The 22,862-nt window shown below is 41.7% G+C and overlaps 1 protein-coding gene across 3 annotated transcripts in view; it reads left to right on the forward strand.

The window, feature by feature from the left end:
• Window positions 1–22,862, forward strand: part of INTS1 (integrator complex subunit 1) — a 249,954-nt gene that overhangs the window by 42,689 nt on the left and 184,403 nt on the right. For all 3 annotated transcript variants that reach the window (XM_073636747.1, XM_073636748.1, XM_073636749.1), the window contains 4 exons: window positions 5,219–5,405; window positions 5,623–5,768; window positions 8,518–8,659; window positions 8,739–8,915. In XM_073636747.1, coding sequence (XP_073492848.1) covers window positions 5,219–5,405; window positions 5,623–5,768; window positions 8,518–8,659; window positions 8,739–8,915 — 652 coding nt within the window. The remainder of the gene's footprint in view (window positions 1–5,218; window positions 5,406–5,622; window positions 5,769–8,517; window positions 8,660–8,738; window positions 8,916–22,862) is intronic.

Raw genomic sequence — 22,862 nt, forward strand, 5'->3', positions numbered from 1 at the left:
GAAGCCTGGTTGGAATACTTCCAGAACTTTGCTAAGTGAGGCCTAGTCATTACTGCTCACTTCAACTATTACAGGAGTGAGCGCTTTCTCTGACTCAAACCCCCTCGCATGCTATTTCTTTCCCCTGATGCTGTAGGTCTGAGTTCATCTTTTGAGAGCTCACTCCTGTGATGGTGAAGGTGAGCAGTAACATCTAGGCCTCACCTAGCAATGCCTTAGGAGTATTCCATGCAGGCTTCAGCAGGTACTTACATGTCCTACACATATAGCAAGGGCATTATTCGACTTTAGTCACATCTGCACAGTTTGTTTTAATCTACATGCACCCGTTATCTGCATAGGCAGTTTTTTTGGTAAAGGTGAACTAACCCTTTAACCTATTATGGTCCACTGTTTGCAAGTCTGTGTTCTGATAATTCACCAGGTTGTACATGTGATGCTTATTTTACATATGTAGGCAGTTAAGGGAAAGTGTATATCCACCAGCACATACTGGATATGCATGCTAACATTTATGTATTTTCTGTCAGTAGGCAGTTATTGACAGCAATGGTAAGAGAAAGGCCCAAAGAATGAACATTGCGACTCATGTAGAAGTGCTGCGTGTTACCGTCTGCTTTGGTGCTTCTCAATCTATCACGACATTCCTTAGAATATAAATGACAAATCCAGCATAGGAGTGGGATGCACTCACAGTGCCCCAGCTGGGTGTAGACCTGCATTAAAAGCTCTGTAATCTCACCTCCTGAAGTCCTTGAGGGCTACATAAAAATAGTGAAATAACCCTCTAGCACAGGGTTTTTGAAACTATTTACCATAAAGAAACCCTTGGCAAAAAGTTTGAGATCTTGGGGAACTTCTGAAATAATGTTCACATTCACAGCTCACGGCACTATGGTGCATATACTGTCCAAGTTTCTGAGATGGGAAAGAGGGACACCTCTTTTGCCAATACAAAAAAAATGTTGGGTTAAAGGATAAGTTTACCTTATTCACGTTTTTAGGGTGGAACATGTAATGTGTTCTGGCATCTACACCTGCTCCCAATGATCCCCTCCTCCCAATGATGGTGGGCGGGGGATATTCTACCTGCACCCGCTGTCACAAACTGAAAACGTCACAGCCTTGCGGGTTCCATCTGCATGGCCTCACCATTCATTTACAGTTTCCTGTGAATGAACAGACTACAAGTACTGTTAGGTGAGTGTTTTACTGTTCATTGATCATCCTGCTCCCAAGTAACTGCCTGTATCAGAAGTACAGACAGACAGCTATCCTGAGAGTCTGCAGGAGCCTGACATTGCACCCATGATCTGCTAATCGTGGGTGCAATGCTGTGCAGACTCTTTAGAAAAAAACTAATAAATGTACCTGTAAAAAAAGATGTTTTTTTTTTTTTTTTTTTTGTTTTTTTCAAAAGGTGAACTTATTCTTCAAACCCACAAGTGTTGTTTTTTTTATTAATATTCTTTTATCCTGCCTTTTTTAAATTGTACAAATGCTGCAATTTAGGAATCAGATGAAAAATTTAGCACTGTAAAACACTTTTTGAAAGATAAATAATGCATTTTATTCAGGTACCATATATACAGTCATGGCCAAAAATATTGGCACCCCTGCGTTTCTGTCAGATAATGCACCACTTCGCCCAGAAAATAGTTGCAATTACAAATGTTTAGGCATTCTCAAGTTTATTTCTTTTTTTTTTTTGTATTGGTATGACACAAAAAAGTGGAGAAACAAAAAGCCAGACCTGACACATTCCACGCAGAACTCCAGAATTGGACTGGACAAAATTATTAGCACCTTCTCAAAATTTTAAGAAATAATTGCATTCCAAGTTTATGATGCTCTTGTAATTACAGGTGCTGACAATATAGAAATCACACTGGTAACCAGTTAAAATGGTGAAAATTGACTCAAACTTTCTGTTGTGTGTCTCTGTGCCACACAGAGCATGGAGAAGAGACAGAGCAGCAAAGAATTGTCTGAGAATTTGAGAACAAAATTGTGGAAAAGCATGGACAATCTTAGGGCTAGTTCACACCACAAAAACACACTCCAGATCCGTTTCTGGATGCATTCCAGATGTTTTTTTTTCACTGTATTGGGTCCTGTTGCGTTTTGATCAATGATTGCAACTAAGAATTGTTCGAATGGTGGATAAAGAACTTCGATCAACTTCCAGACAAATTCAAGCTGACCTTCTGGCACAGGGTACAATTGTGTCAGCTCGCACTATATGTCGCCATCTGAATGAAAAGGACAGTACGGTGGAGGACCCCACTGGTGAGATAGAAACATAAAAAAGCCAGATTGGAGTTTGCCAAAACTTACCTGAGGGAGCCTTTTGATAGAATGTGCTGTGGACAGACGAAACAAAATTGCAGCTTTTGGTAAAGCCCATTTTACTGTTTTCAGAAAAAGAAATTAGGCCTTTAAAAGAGAAGTAAAGGAAAAAAAAATTTCTGATACTTACCTAGGTGGATCACTCGGTTTTCACAGCTCCATAAGTAGAGAGCTGCAGACTGTCAGTCACAGCTCTCTGCTGTTCTCCCTCCACGCTCATTGGAGCGCTGAGCTTAGGAGGGGTCTGAGCAGCCATCTCAGGCTCTCAGCAGCTTGCTGAGAGCCTGAGCTGGGTGTCAGTCCAGGTACCTGGCAGATCCAGACACCCATTGTCGGGATGACGCGGTACCTGGACTGACATTGGTGACGTCAGCAGAGAGCAAACTTCAGTCCGCTCCAGTGTCAGAAAGTTCAGTCTCTGTCAGAGGTCATGGGAATTACAGCAGGACAATGACCCAAAGTACACATCAAAAAGGACTCAGAAATGGTTTAAGACAAAGCGCTGGTAAGTACTGAACTGGCCAGCAATGAGCAACATCCCAAAGAGCACCTGTGGAGAGATCTCAAAACATCAGTTGGGAAAGGGAACCCTTCAAATCTGAGAGACCTGGAGCAGTTGGCGAAAAGAGTGGTCCAAAATTCCAGTAGAAGGGTGTAAGATACTCATTGATGGTTACAGGAAGCGATTGATTTCAGTTATTTTTTTCCCAAGGGGGTGTGCTACCAAATATCAAAATGGGGGGTGTCAATAATTTTGTCCAGTCCATTTTTGGAGTTTTGCGTGGAATGTGTCAGATTTGGCTTTTTGTTTCTCCACTTTTTTGTGTCATACCAATACAAACAAAAGAAATAAACATGAGAATGCCTCCTCAACGTGAAACTTGTGCTTTCTTTTTCTGCACAAATGCTTAATTTTGGGTCCAACTTGAGATGAGCAGTGTACAAGGGTTTAGCAGAGCAGAGCACAGGGGGTCTGCAGGGCACATTACGGTAATGGGTTTCCTTCACACGCATGGCAGCGCAGGGAAGCTGCTGTGGGGTCTGTCCTGGCACACTGTTCTCCGATGGCACTTCTCTTACATCCAGCCCAAGTGATGTCACATACAGGTACCTGGGATGGACAGTAGGGGCAGAAGGGGCCGGCAGGTAACAGTGGAGACAGTGGCTGCTTCCCTGCACTGCTCTGCATGTGGGGGGAATTGACCTAGTGTCGGCTTAGTGGGGATGCAATCTGTCAGCTGGCTGTGAATAATGGGTAGATCACTGGGCAATCCCTGGTGACTCCTAGCAGAACCCTGGTTGAGAAACACTGTTCTAGCATTGTTCTAGTGTTCTGATGGAAATCTCGCTGCACTCTTTGTAAAACAGTGCATTGAAAAAGTATTCATACCCCTTGACATTCTTCAAATTTTGTCATGTTACAACCAAAAATGTAAATGTATTTTATTGGGATTTTATGTGATAGACCAATACAAAGTGGCACATAATTGTGAAGTGGAAAGAAAATGATTAATGATTTTCAAAAATGTTTACAAATAAATATCTGAAATGTGTGGCATGCATTAGTATTCTGCCCCCTTTACTCAGATACCCCTAACTAAAATCTAGTGGAACCAATTGCCATCAGAAGTCACATAACTAGTAAATAGAGTCCACCTGTGTGTAATTTAATCTCAGTATAAATACAGCCGTTCTGTGAAGCCCTCAGAGGTTTGTTAGCGAACCTTAGTGAACAAACAGCATCATGAAGGCTAAGGACACACCAGACAGGTCAGGGATAAAGTTGTGAAGAAGTTTAAAGCAGGGTAAGATGATAATAAAAATATCCCAAGCTTTGAACATCTCACAGAGCACTGTTCAATCCATCATCCCTAAATTGAAAGAGTATGGCACCACTGCGGAAAACTAACACTGCACATCACCCAAAACACGCCATCCCCACCGTGAAACATGGTGGAGGCAGCATCATGTTGTGAGGATACTTTTCTTTACCAGGGACAGGGAAGCTGATCAGAGTTGATGGGAAGATGGATGCAGCCAAATACAGGGCAATCTTAAAAGAAAACCTGTTAGAGTCTGCAAAAGACCTGAGACTGAGGCGGAGGTTCACCTTCCAGCAGGACAACGACCCTAAACATACAGCCAGAGCTACAATGGAATGATTTGGATCAAAGCAATATTCATGTGTTAGAATGGCCCAGTCAAAGTCCAGACCTGAATCCAATTTAGAATCTGTCACAAGACTTGCTGTTCACAGACGCTCTCTATCCAATATGACAGAACTTGAGCTATTTTGCAAAGAAGAATGGGCAAAAATGTCACTCTCTAGATGTGCAAAGCTGGTAGAGACATCCCCAAAAAGACTTGCAGCTGCAATTGCAGTGAAAGGTGGTTCCACAAAGTATTGACTAAGGGGGGGGGGGGGGGCAGAATACAAATGCACACAACACTTTTCAGATATTTATTTGTAAAAAAATTTGAAAACCATTTATCATTTTTCTTTAACATCACAATTATGTGCCACTTTGTGTTGGTCTATCACATAGAATCCCAATAAAATACATTTACGTCTTTGGTTGTAACATGACAAAATTTCAAGGGGTGTGAATACTTTTTCAAGGCACTGTACTTGTGTTATAAAATAAGGAATAATTTTTTTAGAGCAGGGTGGGAGCTACCTCCTAATTGATCAAATTCCTCAAGTACTTCTACTGTTCAGTAAAGAGCCAGGTAACTCCTTCACTTTTACAGATGCTGTTCAATAGATGTTGCTAGTCACAGATGACAAATGCTATGAGTAATTACAAAGCCAAAAGATATGACTGGCATATGCAGTGTTTATATAATAGCCTATGCTTGCCTGTGCTAGGTATGAAGAATTGGCTGACGGAGTGGAAGAGTATGTCCTAGATATGCTGAGGGATCAACTTAATCGAAGACAGCCCATGGATAATGTTTCCAGGAATCTACTGCGCTTGCTTACTGCCACTTGTGGTTACAAGGAGGTGCGACTTATGGCAGTGCAGAGGTTGGAAATGTGGCTGCAGAACCCAAAGGTAGGATCGTGTTGAATGCAGACTATAATCCCAGTACGTGTTCCGTTACGCTGTTTTCAAATACAGCTTTCTGTGCTTTTGTGGCATGCCTGGTATATGACAAAAACTGGCTTGTTTATATTTGTATCTGTGTAGTCTTATGTTGAAGTGTCTTAATGTTCATTTGTAAGCTTTGCTCAAATTTCAATTTGTTTTTTCCTTCCCTTTTTCTCCTCAGCTGACTCGTCCAGCTCAGGATCTGCTTATGTCAGTCTGTATGAACTGCAACACTCACGGGTCTGAAGACATGGAAGTCATTTCTAATTTAATTAAAATTCGACTCAAGCCCAAAGTTCTCCTTAACCATTATATGCTAGCTGTGAGGTAAGCTGGGCCCAGAGTGCAGTATTACACTTAGCATTAACTGCAATACCTATACTTTATGGATTGTAAACCACTACTCTTATTATTCAGCTATTCTTCCAACAGCAAAAGAATGTGAACTTAAAGCATGGTTATACAGTGAAAGAAAAATATATTAACACTACTTAGTGTTTAGACTGGACCCTAGAAACACTGAATGCAGCGACAAAGACAGGATCATAATGGAAACGAGCCACACTGCCAAAATCAATTAGGAGAAAGAAAAAAGGAATATTGTCGGAGTAAAAAATAAATTAAGTGAATAATGCTTAATAATGCTTTGAGTATAGACCTATTCCCAAGATATGGCCTTTATGTCACTGCAAATTTACCTTGCATGGACCAAAATTTCACTTTCGTATAATCCGTTTTTGTTTTGTTCAGTATAAAAGGATAATTGGTGACATACATGAGGTACTTGTTGCAAAAGTGTCATGACATGATGAGGATTTAAGTAGGCATTGCATAGAAATATCCATAATGTCAAACTGCAATTGAGTTGTGTGTTTTCTCAGTATCTGTCACATACAGTATACTGTATTTCTCTTTCATTATTACAACCTTGTCTATGGATAAATCTGTGTCCAGGAAGCTTTTACTGTGTAATTTTACGAGAGTATGGTATCTCGGATGACGTTTCCATAATTGTATCTCTATCCTTGTATTATAGTACCTGGAAATATAGGAGAGGAAAGGAGCACAGGGAAAAAGAAAATAAAGCACAAAAGTGAAAAAGTGAAAGAATGTAGAAATATAATAAGACTAAAGGGGTAAAGAGAAATGTAACAAGGGTAAGCAGTAGTAAAAGGCATAAAAGGCAGTAGTGCCCCTCCCAGATTACGGCAGACTCCATGAGAATGCTCTTCAATCCTACCAAAAAACTGCATCAAGATAATTATAGGTTAGAAGAAAACTCTCCAGGGGACGCAATTGCAGTGCGTTGGTGACATTTACTTATTTTATTTACTTAGGCTGACTTATTTGCTGTAGAAATTCAAATATATAGTGAACTTTGTGCAAATTATTCACTTTAAGTTCATTGCAAAGAGCAGGGGGAATGCTTTACATCTGGAGGAAAAGGCCCCTTTACAGTAAGAGCTATGGAAATGCAGAATAAACTCCTTCCGGAATTATTTCTGCATAGCTCAGTAGATTATAAAAAAAAAAAAAAAAAAAAAAAAAAAAAAAACGACTACATTCCTAAATGCACAAAATATACCTGGATATTAACATTTATAGTAATAACATTAGGGGTAGTTGATCCAGGGAATATCTGATAGACTAAAGTGGGATGGTGTGGTACACATTTAAGCCTACAAAGTAAACAGAGTACTAAAGGTCAGCTCACATAATCAAAATAGGTTATTTAAGTACTTTCACTTTTTGTCATCAGTCCAATCAGCTTCAGCTGGCATGTGCTAGGTTATTTAAAGCACTTGTTAACTTTTGGATTGTTTAGACTAATTCTTGGACTTCTCTACAGTATTATTATTCCAGCATTTTGATCTTGCCCTGCTTTGGCAGTGCACATTTTTAGTACTATTAGTATTACAATGCATCCAGAAAGTATTCACATCGCCTTTTTCCACATTTTGTTATGTTACAGCCTTATTCCAAAATGGATTAAATTCATTATTTTTCTCAAAATTCTACAAACAATCCCCCACAATGACAACGTGAAAGAGGTTTGTTTGAAATCTTTGCAAATTTATTAAAAATAAAAACGAAAAAAATCACATGTACATAAGCAGGGTGGATTTGATTTAAATCAAGTCGATTTTAAATGACGATTTAAATCACTAGTATAAAGGTTTGATGTAAGTCATAATTTTTAAAGAGCAACTCTTATCTCTGTCCCGCAGGGGCTCCTCCTTAAGCGCACAGCCAAGATAACAAAGGAGTGGCTACGGGACAACTCTGTAAATGTCCTTGGGTGGCCCAGCCAGAGCCCAGACTTGAAACCGATTACACATCTCTTGAGAGATCTGAAAATGGCTGTGCACCGACGCTCCCCATCCAGCCTGATGGAGCTTGAGAGGTCCTGCAAAGAATAATAGTAGAAACTACCCAAAAATAGGTGTGCAAAGCTTGTAGCATCATACTCAAAAAGACTTGAGGATGTAATTGGTACCAAAGGTGCTTCAACAAAGTATTGAGCAAAGGCTTTTTCCTTTTTTTTTTTTTTTTTTTTTTTTAAATAAATTTGCAAAGATTTCAAACAAACGTCTTTCACGTTGTCATTATGGGGCATTGTTTGTAGAGTATTGATGAAAATAATTAATTTAATCCATTTTGGAATAAGGCTGCGACATAACAAAATGTGGAAAAAATGAAGCGCTGTGAATACTCTCTAGATGCACTGTATATCTTTTATACTTGTATTAACTGAATCAAGATATGCAGTATCTGCTGGCAGTGAATAAAATATATTTGTTTGTTCTGGCAATAAGCTACTTATCTTTTCAATGCTCTTCTGAGAGCAGTGTCTGGTCCCTATAGATGGTTTGAATTTCGGACAATTCCTGCTGAATGGGCCAAAATTCCAGCCATGGGTGGCCCTGCAAACACCTAACAGCGACTCTTTTCTATAAGATGCATTTGGGTATTCCTCCATTTGGGTGAACCTTGTAAACTGTTTGAAAACACATAACTTCTTTACTTGAATGTTTTAACTCTTACTGGCACCTTTTTTCCATTTTCCTTATTGTAGGGAGCTTTTGAATGCACACAAAGATAACCTTGGCACAGTGGTCAAGTTTGTGATTTTTAATGAGCTTTCCAACGCTAGGAACCCCAACAACATGCAGATCTTGTATACTGTATTACAGCACAGCTCTGAGCTGGCACCAAAGGTAACTTCCTTATTAGTCAAATTTAACAGAATTTGGGAGTAAACAACTCACAGTGTGAAATGTCTTTTGCTTTCCTTAGTTCCTTGCTATGGTGTTCCAAGACTTGCTTATCAATAAAGAGGATTATCTGCGAGCATCGCGTGCATTACTACGGGAGATCATCAAACAGACCAAACATGAAATAAACTTCCAGGCCTTTTGTCTGGGTTTAATGCAGGAGAGGAAGGAGGCACAATACACCGACCTGGAGTTTAAGGTATCGTGTTTACCCTGTAACTTCTTATGTTTTTAAATAAGACTATTGTTTAACAGTCCTTATTTGCTGTTTGATCATTTTGTAGCATAAAAGATTCATGAAGTCTTAAAAGGGCTTTTGCTCTTTAATTCATAAAAAGAAAACCCCCTTGTTCTGAAGCCAAATGACCAGAAGTGCTATGTCAGATCAGCAGTTTCTGTGTTTTATGTGCAAATGTGAAGCTGCCCAAGGACCTAGAATTGCTTGGCTATGTTCTTTGTGATACATTGGGACTCTGACTAGAGCTGTGCATACTAAAAAAATAAAAAACACACAAATTGTTCCAATTAGATGGCCTTATAGTTGCAGAAACTAGCTAGTAAATGAGGATGCATAGTGACTACCATTACTGTTTGGCCTAAAAATTCCCAATTGGGTTTTCTGCTGTCCTTGAAAAGAACAGGTCACAGCTAGGATTACACACATTGTAATATTTAGTGTTATTTTGTTATACTTAAATAATAAGAATTACCTATACAATGTGTCTAAGGCTTCATTTACACTTGTGTGATTTTTATACATCTGCCATCATCCTGCAATCCAGAACAATGGAAATAACATTATTCTCTATGACCTTTGGCCAATCCAGGACATTGCAACATGGTGCAGTGATATTTTTGACAATGTGCAGGTGATTCTTTTGGTGCAGCATACTGCTTTTTTGGACCCATAGAATTCATTAGGAGCTTTTTGGTATGGCAAAGTTTGGGGTTTAAAGGATAAGGCCACCTTTCAGGACATGTTACATGTAGCATATGCCAGCCCCTGTAGCATCCCTCTTCGATCCCCACCTCAGTGTGAAAGCAGGCCGGGGATCCTGTGCCTGCACCCACTGTCACTATTCCTAAACAGTGCAGCTGTGTGGAACTCCGCCCACACAGTTTCTTGTGAATGAATATAGTACAACTACCATCAGCCACCGCGGCTGACGGCTTGTTGTACTAAAGGAAGACTGCAGCTTTGTAACTGGCAGCCCGTATGCAGGTACAGGCTGAAAGCTGCAGAGCTTGTCTACAGAAGCCTGGCATTGTACCCCTGATCCACTGATCACAGGTGCAATGATTACCAGGCTCCTGCAGGAAAAAAGAAAAAAAACGCACACTTTTTTTTCTGCAAAAATATGTGCATTTATAATTTTTTCTTAAACAGTGAACTTATCCTTTTAACAACCAGTCTCCTATTCCTACAAAAAAGTAGGAAGGTTGAAAACGCATGCAAAAAAAGTATATAAAAACATGCTACAAAAATTCACCAAAAATACAGGATTATTCAGCAGGACTAGTGTGAATGTAGGCTAAGGAGTCTGACAGGTTCAGCCCTGCAAAGTTTTTGAGGTTACACACCATCTTCTAGCTTGTGCATGTATGGATAACATCCACGAACAGAGCCCATAGTTAAAATGTGTCTACCTCCAAAAACTAAAAGTCCGTAGAAGTGGTGAGTACATTAGTTTCCTTTTTCAGTCTTTTTTTTTTTTTTCCAAAAAAGTTTTTAATTAAACAATTTTACATATACAACATAATCTTGCATGTTTCTTTAAGACAATACAGTTATGTGTGGAAAAATAGTATTACAGCCTAGATACAAAACAAATTTCCTAAGTTGTCATTCTGCAAGCAAACCAAGTACAGATGGCAATACCTGCCTAGAGTCTACTTGACCGATCTATTGTTCGTAATAGGTGACATCCCTGGAGGACCTAGGCCATCGGTCACGTACAGGTCTCCGAGAGCCACCGGTCCCAAATTTTATTATACTTTGCTGGGCATCCTCTCTTATATTTATATATATATATATATATATATATATATATATATATATATATATATATATGTATATTTTATTCTTTATTTTTTTTTCTCACGTAATAAGTTAATAATATGCACAAGCACGTGAAATTTTTTAAATTATTATAATATATTCATAAATGAGGGGAGGGTTTATCCCCCTATCCCCCTCCCCTTTTTTTTCACTCACATTTAATAGATAATAACAGAGGTAGAGCACAAGCACTTGATATTTATTACATTACATAATCAACTAATAAATAGGGTAAGTTCCCCCCCCCCTTTTTTTTTACTCTCCTTTTCACGTAATAAGTTAATAACATACATAAAGCACAAGCACTTGAAAATTTTTGAATTATTTTATAATGCATTTATAAATGAGGGGAGGGTTTACCCCCCCCCCCCTTTTTTTTTTTCTTTTACACATATTAGGTCAATAATATATATAGAGCACTAATATTTGAATAATTTAAATAAGTTTTATAACACTTTCATAAAATTGGAGTTTTTGGTTTTACTTTCATGTGTAATAAGTTAATGACACACATAGAGCACAGCACTTGAAAGAAGGTCTTTTCCCCTTCTTTCAAATTTTTTTTTTTCCCCTCTCCTTTAACACGTATTAAGTCAACAATGTATACGGAGTACAATATTGGAAGATCTTAAATTATTTTTATAGCACTCTTATAAAACTTTATTTTTTTTTTTTTTTTTAATTTTTTTTTTTCTCTTTTTTCTTTTTTTAGGGTATGGGGGAAGGGGGTGTAGAGGGAGCCTTCCCTGTTGGTGTGTATATATAAACCAGGATATTGAATATTGTTCTCTGTCTTGGGGAGATGAGCCATATAAATGTTTATTGTAATAAGAGAAAAATGTTTAATAAAGAATGAATTATAAGGTCGGCTTCCGGACAGTATGGGCCAATCTGTTATAATAGCATAAAACAAGTAAAAATTTGCGCTGAACTGAAAAAAGCAAGCGGCCAGCAAAGTTCATAGATAACAAACAAAAAGACACATGCATAAAAATTATTGCGGCGCTGAAAAGTTCAAAATGAAATTGAAGAGTGGGAGGAATCCAATCACCAAATATATTGTGCAGATGTAGAAAGAGTCACTCGTCACCACGTGGTAATGTAGTCTGCTTACCAGAAGGTGTTAAGGATTAGGCATAGATGATAAATTCTCAATAGCATCCAGCAAATCCAGCCCACTGGAACCCCTCATCAGACCACAACATCCGTGGGATTTCCTTCACATATAAACATCTCCCAATGGTCACTTCAGAATTAGGCATTCAGGCATGTAGTCATCATATATCCGAGAAAAGAAAAGAAATTATAATAGTTCTACCTAAAAAAGTTAAAAACCTGTTACACCCCGAATCCTATAGACCAATTTCTTTATTGTCTACAGATGTTAAAATTCTTATATGTTAAAATTCTTGCCAAAGTACTCGCTACCAGATTAACTGCTTGCCGCCCGCCCACTGTCAAATGGCGGCGGGGCGGTGCAGCTCTCGTTCTGGGATGCCGTCATATGACGGCGTCCCAGAACGCCCGCTCTCGGGTGCCTATGGGCAGCCACCCTGTGTTGCTAGGACACAGCGCGACCCCGATTTCTGTAAAGAGCCGCATCCGCAGCTCTTTAACCATGTGATCGGCTGTGTCCAATCACAGCCGTTCACATGTAAACAAGGAAGTGTGTGGCGAGGAGAGCCGATCAGCGGCATCTCCACGCAGGGGGACATCTAGTAATCTGTAATCAGGTCACTGATCATCAGTGGCCTGATTACAGTATTGTAATATAGTGTCACAAATCAGTGCCCATCATTGCCCACTAATGCCAGCTAACAGTGCCCACCAGTGGCAGCCATCAGTGCCCACCACTGCCCACAAGTGCCACCATTCAGTTCCCATTAGCGATGCCAGTCAGTGCTGGCAATCAGTGATGTCTGCCCATCAATGCCCCTCACTGCTGTCAGTCAATGCCCATTAGTGCCACCCATCAGTACCGCCTATCCGTGCCGCCTGTCAGTGCCCAACAGTGCCGCCTGTCAGTGCCCAACAGTGCCGCTTGTCAGTGCCCAACAGTGCTCATCAGTGCCACCTATCAGTGCCCATAAGTGCGGCATATTAGTGCCTCCTCATCGATGCCCACCAGTTCAGCCTATCAGTGCCGCCCCATCAGCGCACATCAGTGAAGGCGAAAAATTACTTGGTTACAAAATTTACTGATAGAAAAAAGTAAAAAACATTTTTTTTCAAAATTTTTGGTCCTTTTTTTTTTTTTTTGTAAAAAATAAAAAACCCAGCAGTGATTAAATACCACCAAAAGAAAGCTCTATTTGTGTGAAGAAAATGATAAAAAATTTGTTCGGGTACAGTGTAGCATGACCGTGCATTCAAAGTGCAACAGCGCTGAAAGCGGAAAAATGGTTTTGGCAGGGAGGGGGTGTAAGTACCTGGTAGGCAAGTGGTTAACCCTTTCATGACTAAGCCTATTTTTAAAATTTGGTGTTTACAAGTTAAAATCCGTATTTTTTGCTAGAAAATTACTTAGAGTTCCCAAACATTATATATATATTTTTTAGCAGGGAATCTAGAGAATAAAATGGCGATTGTTGCAATATTTTTTATCACACGGTATTTGCGCAGCGGTGTTTTAAACGCAAATTTTTGGAAAAGGGACACTTTCATGAATTTTAAAAAATCCAAACAGTAAAGTTACCCCAATTTTTTTGTATAATGTGAAAGATGATGTTACGCCGAATAAATAGATACCAAACATGTCACCCTTTATAATTGCACGCACTCGTGGAATGGCGACAAACTACGGTACCTATGAATTTCCATAGGCGACGCTTTAAAATTTTTTTACGGTTACCAGGTTTGAGTTACAGAGGAGGTCTAGGGCTAGAATTATTGCTCTCGCTCTGATGATCGCGGCGATACCTCACATGTGTGGTTTGAACACCGTTTACATATGCGGGCGCGACTTCCGTATGCGTTTTCTTCGCTGCGCGAGCTCGCGGGGACAGAGGCACTTTAAAAAAATTTTTTTTTTTTATTTATTTTATTTATTTTTTTACTTTATAAATTGTGTTTTTAAAAAAAAATTTTTTTTTTTACTTTTATTGCTGTCACAAGGAATGTAAACATCCCTTGTGACAGTAATAGGTGGTGACAGGTACTCTTTATGGAGGGATGGGGGGGTCTAAAAGACCCCCCATCCCTCCTTTACACTTCAAAGTATTCAGATCGCTGAAAACGACGATTCTGAATACTGTGTACTTTTTTAAATTCGGCGCCATTGGCAGCCGAGTAAACGGGAAGTGACGTCATGACGTCGCTTCCGCGTTTACAACAAGAAGGCTGGAACGAAGCCACTCACAGCTTCGTTCCAGCCCGCCCACAGCCGCCGAAGGTACCCGATTGGACACCGGGCCTCCCGATCGCACGGGAGGCCCGGTAACAGCGGCGGGAGGGGGGGATGTCCCCTCCCGCTCCTCCGGTATAACAACCGAGCGGCTTTTAGCCGCATCGGTTGTTATACGCGGGTAGCCGATCGCCCGCTGTAAACAACGGTACCGGGATGATGCCTGCAGCTGCGGGCATCATCCCGGTATAACCCCGGAAAGCCGAGTACGCATATATGCGTACGGTCGGCAGGAAGGGGTTAAACAAGGTTATTAAAAATATTATTCACTCAGATCAGGTAGGATTTGTTCCCAAAATGTCAACAGCAGTTAATATTAGATGTGCATATTTAAATATGCAGGTTCCACTCCCGGATCATCCAAATCGTGCCTTTTTGGCACTGAATGCTATAAAGGCCTTTAATAGTGTTCAATGGCCTTATCTATGGGCCATTCTGGAAAAATTTGAGCTTGGTTCTAATTTTTGCCAATGGGTATGGTTGTTGTATGCAGCTCCTATGGCATCAATTAGGGTTAATAGCCTCCAATCTTCTAGTTTCAGACTTTGCCGGGGTGCCCATTGTCCCCCCCTTCTCCTTTGCCCTAGCTAAAGAGCCCTTGGCTTGTCTTACGCGGTCTTCATGTGGTGTTACTGGTCTGATTAGGGTAGATATGAAGGAGAAGGTATATGCAGACGATCTTCTTTTTTTGACCAATATCTGCTCATCTTTACCGGCAGTAATAAAATATCTTAAGGAGTTTGGTAGGTTTTCCGGGCTAGGTATAAGTTGAGAGAAGTCCACGTTGATGCCTTTAGATATCCCCAGGACCCACTACCATCCTCACTTTCTCTGCTTAGGGTTGTGTCTTCTATAAAATATTTGGGTATAGTGATTTCTGATTCCCCTCAGTCGTATATTGTAGACAACATACTTCCACTACTCTCTAGATTCCAAAACCAAAGTAAAATCTGGAATAAACTCCCCCCCTCATTAATAGGTCGTATTAATCTAATTAAGATGATATGGATGCCTCAGCTTCTGTATTTCTTATATAATGCTCCGATCTGGATACCTTTACGGATTTTTACTAAGATTAATAGTATATTTAGGCGTTTAATATGGCGGAATAAAACTCCCTGTATTAAATTGTAGACTCTTCAACATTGCAAAAATGCGGGTGAATTGGCAGTTCCTAAAAATCAGGAATAACCACGTTAATTCAGCTGTATGAGAAAGGTTTACTTAAGCCCTTTGAAGAGTTAAGGGGAGAGTTCCCTTTACAATCGAATTGGTTTTATCAATTCCTTCAATTGAGACATGCTCTGTTTTCGTCCGCTGAAATACTCTTCCCCCTACCCCTGTTTTCGACAAGATCATACAAGCAAGATTAACAAAAGGTCTTACCTCTGTTACATACATGGTGCTGTTAAGATAGATTTCTGTTGAGCTTTCCCTTTCACTCTAGGGCCAGATGGGAACAGGATTCTGGTCCCATTCCAGAAGAGGTCTGGGAAGATGCTCTCAGATCTCTGCCCCGAGTATCCCTCTCTCTATCACACAGACTGACCCAGATCTTTATCCTTCATTGGGTTTATAGAACTCCTCAATTTTTTCATACCATTGGCCTGAGATCTGAGCCAGCCTGTGCTAGATATGATAACACAGGTACGTTAATACATCTTCTCTGGTGGTGTCCTAAACTCCAGAGATACTGGGCGGAGGTGATAGGTACTTTAAATCGGCTACTGGATATCAATATCTCAGCTGAACCACTTATGTGCCTATTGGGCTACTGTGATGTCTCTACTTATACTTTTTCTATAGGCAACACTATTAGGCGAGCACTCTTTGTTGCCCGCAGACAGATTGCCCTTAAGTGGACCTCTCCCCATCCGCCGACTGTATCTGACTGGATTTCAGACCTTAATAGGATTATGATATTTGAAAAACATACATATTTTTTAAGGAACGCCATGAATAAGTTTGATGCTATCTGGTCAAAGTTGCTTGAGTTTATGTCCCTGGCGTCGGTATGACCAATCTGTATTATGTATATTGTAATATCAGATATTAGGCTATAGGTGACATTCTTAATATAGGTATTTATGGGTAAATTAATATAGGTTTTTGGATTTCCCTTTTTTTCTGTGAAAGCTGTACTTTGTTGCCACCCACAGTGCTTCTAAGCATTGAAGGTTTTTTTTTTTTTTTTTTCTTGTAGTGTTTGTTTGGTCTATGTGATTTTGTTTGGATAATTTGTTCGTATTGTTTTAATGTTTGCATATAAAAATAAAAAGAATCTGATTTAAAAAAAAAAAAAAAGAGAAGCGGTGTCTGCTTGGGAGTACAGATCACTCCCTAAATTACCCCAGCTTAATTGAGCGACATGGCCACCCCATCTTGGGGGAACCAAGATGAGGTCTGCGCGCCCAGGAAAACATTGCTTCTCTGAGTTTCAGCTGCCAAACTCTATGGTCAGCTAGGCATGCCTCCTGTTGGCCTCCTTTGAGGCCATTCCCTTTGCTCAATTCCACTCAAGACCTTTGCAGCTCAACGTCCTCACAGTGTGGGACAAGCAGATACCTTCTCTGTATCACCCACTACTGTGATCCAGCCAGGTGAAAATCTCCCTGGTATGGTGAATTTCCAGCTTAGAATCCGGGAATCGTTCCTTTACCCTCCCTGGAAGGTGGTAAAATAGGATGCAAGTCTGAAGGGCTGAGGCAGGGTCTGCAACTCCCTGACTGTCCACGGAACTTGGTGCTCACAAGAGTCCATGCTCCCCATTATAAGTTAAGTTCACCTTTAGGAACATGATACATGTTACAACATTATTTGGGTGTAATAGGGTGTAACATGTTCCTAGGCACCCTCACACCTTCCCCAAAGCCCCATTCCATGTGGCAGCGGGCAGTCGCCGTCAAATTTTGAAATTGGCACATCTGTGCGTGGCTCATTCATTAACAGAGATCTGTGAATGAATAAACTACAAGACCCACTGCAGCAGCCGGACTTTGTAGTTCCCAATGGACTATTAGTGCTGTAATCAGTACACTTATAGTCCATAGAAATCTCCTCCAACTTTCTAACTGAAAGCCCGTATAAAGGTATGGCCAGAAAGCTCCTGTGGAAAAAAATTATGTATATATTTTTTTCCAGCAAAAATATGTGCGTTTATTATTTTATTCTTAGGGCTGGTTCACACCACAAAAATGCACTCCAGAACCGTTCCGGATGCGATTGTAATTCGTTTTGACATGTTCCAATGCCTGTTTTATGCATTTCCGGATGCATTCCAGATGTTTGTTTTTTTTCTTCATTGTACTGGGGTCCGGTGCGTTTTTGATGCGTTTCAGTGCATTCTGGTGCATTTTCCAGTACAGTTTCAGTCCAGTGCAGGAAACCTGCAGCATGTTCTACTTTGTTTTCTGGAACTGACTGCATTGGTGTGAACTATGCAGCTGGAAACCATATAACCTACTTTCCATGCGTTTTTGATGCAGAAAAAAAACACATTGGACTGCATGTGGTGTGAATTGGCCCTTAAAGGTGAACTTAGCATTTAAAATTCAGGAAATGAGAGCCATAACACTGACACTTCTATACTGGACTCTCCTATATGGTCACCCAGTCAGGGTGCAGTTGGGCCATGCCCTGGCTGTGGCCTACACAAGCCATTAACGTGGTACCAGAATTTGGTCAGTCATGAACAAAGCAAGCCTGATAATCCCCTGAACAGAGAGCCATATTTAAAACCTCTCAGTTATCTACATGCCGGTGGGGTGAAGAAATTGGCAAGCAGATTTCCTGAGTTGTCCACATCTGGTGTTCCCAATTTCTGACAGAACATCAGGAAAGAACTCTGGGTTGAGGGAGCACTCCCCTGAGACCAAAGTTCTTTCCTGATGTTCTGTCAGAAATTGGGAACACCAGATGTGGACATCGTGGACACCAGATTAAACAAAAAGTTGGGTAGGTTTGTATCCAGGCCCAGGGATCCCCTTGCTTTTGCAGTAGATGTCCTGGTGATTTCTTAGTCCCAGGTTCAGACCCAGTGTGCATTCTCTCCAGGATAGATTCTACCTCAACCACTGGGAATAATTTGTTCCTCACATCCTGGCCTTTCTCCAGTCAGTCGTGGACCAACATCTGGCTCCTAGTACTTTAGGGACAGATTTGATCTCATCCATTTTGTTCCAAAAACCTTTTTGCTTCGCACTCCCTTGTCAATACTTTTATACAGGGGGTTTCTCATTTTTATTCCCCATTCTGACTTCCTTTCTTTCCATGGTACCTGAATTTGGTAATTTCGGTTCTTCAAAAATCCCCTTTTGAACTAATACTGGGTCACCCATTAGGGGATTTCATGAGTAAGATTGTCTTTCTGGTGGTCATTCCCTCCATCAGGCATGTCTCTTAAGTTGGCGGCCCTTTCCTTGTATAGAGCCTTTTCTTATCGTACATCATGGGACACAGAGCCATAGTAGTTACTATGTGGGTTATAGGCCACCTTCAGGTGATTGACATTGGCACACCCTAAGACAGGAAGTCCACTCCCTATATAACCCCTCCCACTACTGGAAGTGCCTCAGTTTTTTCGCCAGTGTCTAAGGTGTTGATTATGTGTGCTGTGCTGAGCTCCACTGGAGCAATCCTTGCTGGGGCTAGCTATGCAGCTGGATCCATTCAAAGTGTCTTTTAAGCCAAATTGAATGGTACCCGAGTCTCGCGTCCGAAGAAACGAGGTTTTGCCTGTAACGCTTCTCTTTTTAGAGCACTGGACCCCGGGATCCAGTACTTTGGTATTTTAAAGCCATAAAGTTTTACTGGCGGGGTGCTATTAAGAGTCTGGGAGTGTGGATTCCCTGAGGGTCCCCGGTTCCTGAAGGTTTGTTAATGGAACCCACCATGATAGGTGAAGATTGGGTCTGTTGGTTTTACCACAGAAAACCCTGCGGCGGGAAAAGTAAGTGCAGTTTTTCTAAGGAATTTTTAAATTTTCTTATGAAATGTCTCCTTTGGAAAGTAAATGTTGTCATGCCTAAGTGTCACCACTGGGGGCTGTATGGAGCATGTACCTTCTCATGCTTTCCTCAGAGATCACGCTGTGTCAGGAAGCAGCAGCTTTTTTCCTCCGGCTAGCAGACAGACCTCCGGTAAGTTTGGGGGAGTTTTGCTTCCACCAGACACCCCCCACCTGGGCTGAACTCTCCCCCTCTTCACGAGGCTGAGCATTAGGGAGAGCTAAAAAAAAAAAAGATCAGCGATGTCGTTTTCTTTCACCGCCCCTACACGGCAGCGGCTTTCAGGTCTTCTCCTCGCCACACACAAGCCGATCCTGTGCTCGCATGGGAAAACTCTCTTTTGAAAGAGAGAGGCAGGGGGCGCGATGCGACGGAGGGGGCGGGGCTTTGCGCAGTGTTGGCATTCTCTAACGTCTGGCGCAGGAGTGTGTTTTAAAAACTCCATTTGTGCTGGCTGCAAGTTGTGGGAGGGACACAAGAGCAAAGAGGGGCATGAAAGAGGTTTGGTGACACAGGCATTTCCTATTGGCACATTTACTATTTGCATCAGGCTAAGCATTAATAGCAGTGGCAGTGGCTGGACTATTGCTCAAGCAGTGGATGCAATCCTTCTGGTAGTACCTCTGCTTTGTGCATCACGCTATGGTCAGAAGGGGGGGGTAAAAACCCCTTAAAAAAAGGCTCAAGAAGAACTTCAGCCACAGAAAAGCCTAGAACCATCTCAAAGATGGCATCCTCCCCTGAGAATTCTGAGGTGGCTGGTCAGAGTGAGCCATCAGGGCTGTTAGGTGTTGCAACCGCTTTCAACACTGCTGCCCCTGTCTATATTACTGAAGAGGTTTTCTCCTCAACCATTTTAGGGTTGGAGCAAAAGATTGATGCTTTAATCGCATTCCCAGAGTGGGACTAAGCGCGATAGATCCCCTTCCATTTCCCAGGACCCTCAAACTGAGGAACAGGGGCCAAGAGATGATGAATTTCTCTCTGAATTTCTCTCAGGGGACCAGGAAGAGGCTGATGACTCCTCTTCTGAAGAGTCAAATACGAAAGGATCAGGTCTGAAAGATTGATGGTACAATCCCTTACTGAATTGGTCCGCTCCACATTCATGCTGCCATTAGTCAGTCGATGAGCCCACTTCTTGTTTGGGTTTGCTAAAGCCTCCCCAAGCTATTCATGCTTCTCCTATCCATTCATTGCTAAAAAAGCTTATGTATTCTGAGTGGGATCACCCAGATAAACAGCTTTTTCCTCCAAAAAGGTTTTCAGCACTTTATCCTATGGAGGAAGTATTTTCTAAGAAATTGGGGATGCCAGCAATTGATGCTGCTATATCCTCTGTGAATAAAATTTTGGCTTGTCCGGTAGACAGTGCTCAAATGCTAAAGGATCCAATGGATAAGAAGTTTGAATTCCTATTTAAAAAACAATTTTTCTCTGGCAGTTTCAGTGGCTCAGCCATGCTGGCAGCAATCTGTGTATGTCAGTCCTTAAGAGACCAGTTTAAACAGGTGCTTAAGATTATTCCTGATCAGCAGGCCCAAGATTTGGCCGGGATACCAGGGGCGTTATGTTTTCCAATAGACGCTATGAGAGATTCTATTCTCCAGGCCTCACAACTTATGCTCGGGCTGGTGCCTGTGCATAGAGTTCTATGGTTGAAAAATTGGTCAGCCGAAGCGCCATGCAAAAAGCTCCTGGCTAGTCTTCCATTTCGCGGTGAACGGCTGTTTGGGGACGATCTGGATAAATACATCCAAAGAATTTCTAATGGGAAAAGTTCCCTTGTGCCAGTTACGAAGAGGATTAAGCATTTTTCTTTTAAACAAGCTTCTTCTCCAGTGCCAGAAGCATCAGCCTCCAGGCAGTCACGACGGCCTCCACCGTCAAGTTCAAGAGGTAAACCTCAGGGTCAACCCCAGGGACAAAAGAGGCCCTGGGGAAGGAAACCGACAAAACAAAATACTAAGACCTCCTTATGAAGGGGCGCCCCCGCTCACACGAGTGGGGGTAAGACTTCTGCAGTTCTCAAGGGTCTGGCAGGAAGAGTGTCGAGACAAATGGGTGGCTTCCTCAATGTCTCTAGGATACAAACTATAGTTCAGAGAGTTCCTGTCTTCTTGTTTTCTCAGATCAAAGGTTCCCAGCGATCCAGAGAAAAAGAAGTCTCGCTTTCAAGCCTTGGACCATCTCTTGTCTCAATAGGTGATATCGGTGGTCACCGTGGAAGAGTGGGGGTTAGGGTTTTATTCAAACCTTTTTACGGTACCAAAACCAAACGGGGATGTCAGACCCATTTTAGATCTCAAAGATCTAAACCGGTTTTTGAATATCTGCTCTTTTCGCATGAAGTCAATCCGATCAGTGGTCTCCATTCTACAAGGTGGAGAACTCCTAGCGTCAATCGGCATCAAGGATGCTTACCTCCATGTACCTATTTTTCCCGCTCACCAGAAATATCTACGCTTCGAGATAGAAAATCTTCATTTTCAGTTTGTAGCTCTGCCTTTCGGTCTAGCTACTGCACCTCCAGTATTTTACAAAGGTCCTGGCTCCCCCTTTAGCCAGATTAAGGGCTCAGGGTATAACGATTCTAACTTATCTAGACAATCTACTCTTGATAGATCAGTCGGTAGCCCACTTAGACCAAAGTTTGGTCACCACAGTCAGCTACCTGGAATACCTAGGTTGGATTCTCAACCTAGAGAAATCTTCCTTAAACCCACCAAAGAGATTAGAATACTTGGGTCTGATCATAGATACAGCTCAGAAGAGGATGTTCTTGTCCCAGGCAAAGATCAGTTCCATAAGGCAACTGATTCAGGTGGTCAAAGCAAAGAAGAATCCTTCTATTCGACTTTGCATGAGATTGTTGAGAAAGATAGTGGCTTCATTTGAGGCCGTTCCTCATGCTCAATTTCATTCAAAACTACTGCAAAACAGTGTCCTATCGACTTGGAACAAGAAGGTCCAAGCTCTAGACTTCCCAATGCGTTTATCCCCAAAGGTGCGTCAAAGTCTCAATTGGTGGTTAATAGCCAAGAATCTCCAAAAAGGAAAATCCTTCCTACCAGTTACCTGGAAGGTGCTAACAACAGATGCCAGCCTTCTGGGCTGGGGAGCAGTCCTGGAAGAAGCGTCTGTCCAAGGAAAATGGTCCAAATCAGAAATGACCTTGACCATCCATATTTTAGAGATTCGGGCAGCTGAAGGCCTGGATGCTCAGATTACGGAATTGTGCTGTCAGGATCCAATCCGACAATGCCACAGCAGTGGCCTATATCAAACACCAAGGGGGCACGAAAATTTGTGCGGCCCAGAAAGAGGTGAATCATATCTTAACTTGGGCAGAAAACAACATACCGTATTTATCGGCGTATTACACGCACTTTTTTCCCCTTAAAATGAGGGGAAAATCGTGGGTGCGTGTTATACGCCGATCCCCACTGTCTGTGTGCCAAAAAAATACGAGCGCCGCTGGGAAAAAACGAGCGCCGCCGAAATAGAACGAGCCGAGTGCTCGGCGCCGCTGAAAAAGAACGAGCCGAGTGCTCGGCTACGCTCGCAGTCCCGCCTCCCTGCTGTCTCTGAGAGGATGAGGAGCGAGTGCTGCCGAAAAAGACTGAGCCGAGTGCTCGGCTCCGCTCGCAATCCCGCCCAGCTCCTATGATGGACATA

Source organism: Aquarana catesbeiana, linkage group LG06 (genome assembly GCF_042186555.1).
Source record: "Aquarana catesbeiana isolate 2022-GZ linkage group LG06, ASM4218655v1, whole genome shotgun sequence".
NCBI lineage: Eukaryota > Metazoa > Chordata > Amphibia > Anura > Ranidae > Aquarana > Aquarana catesbeiana.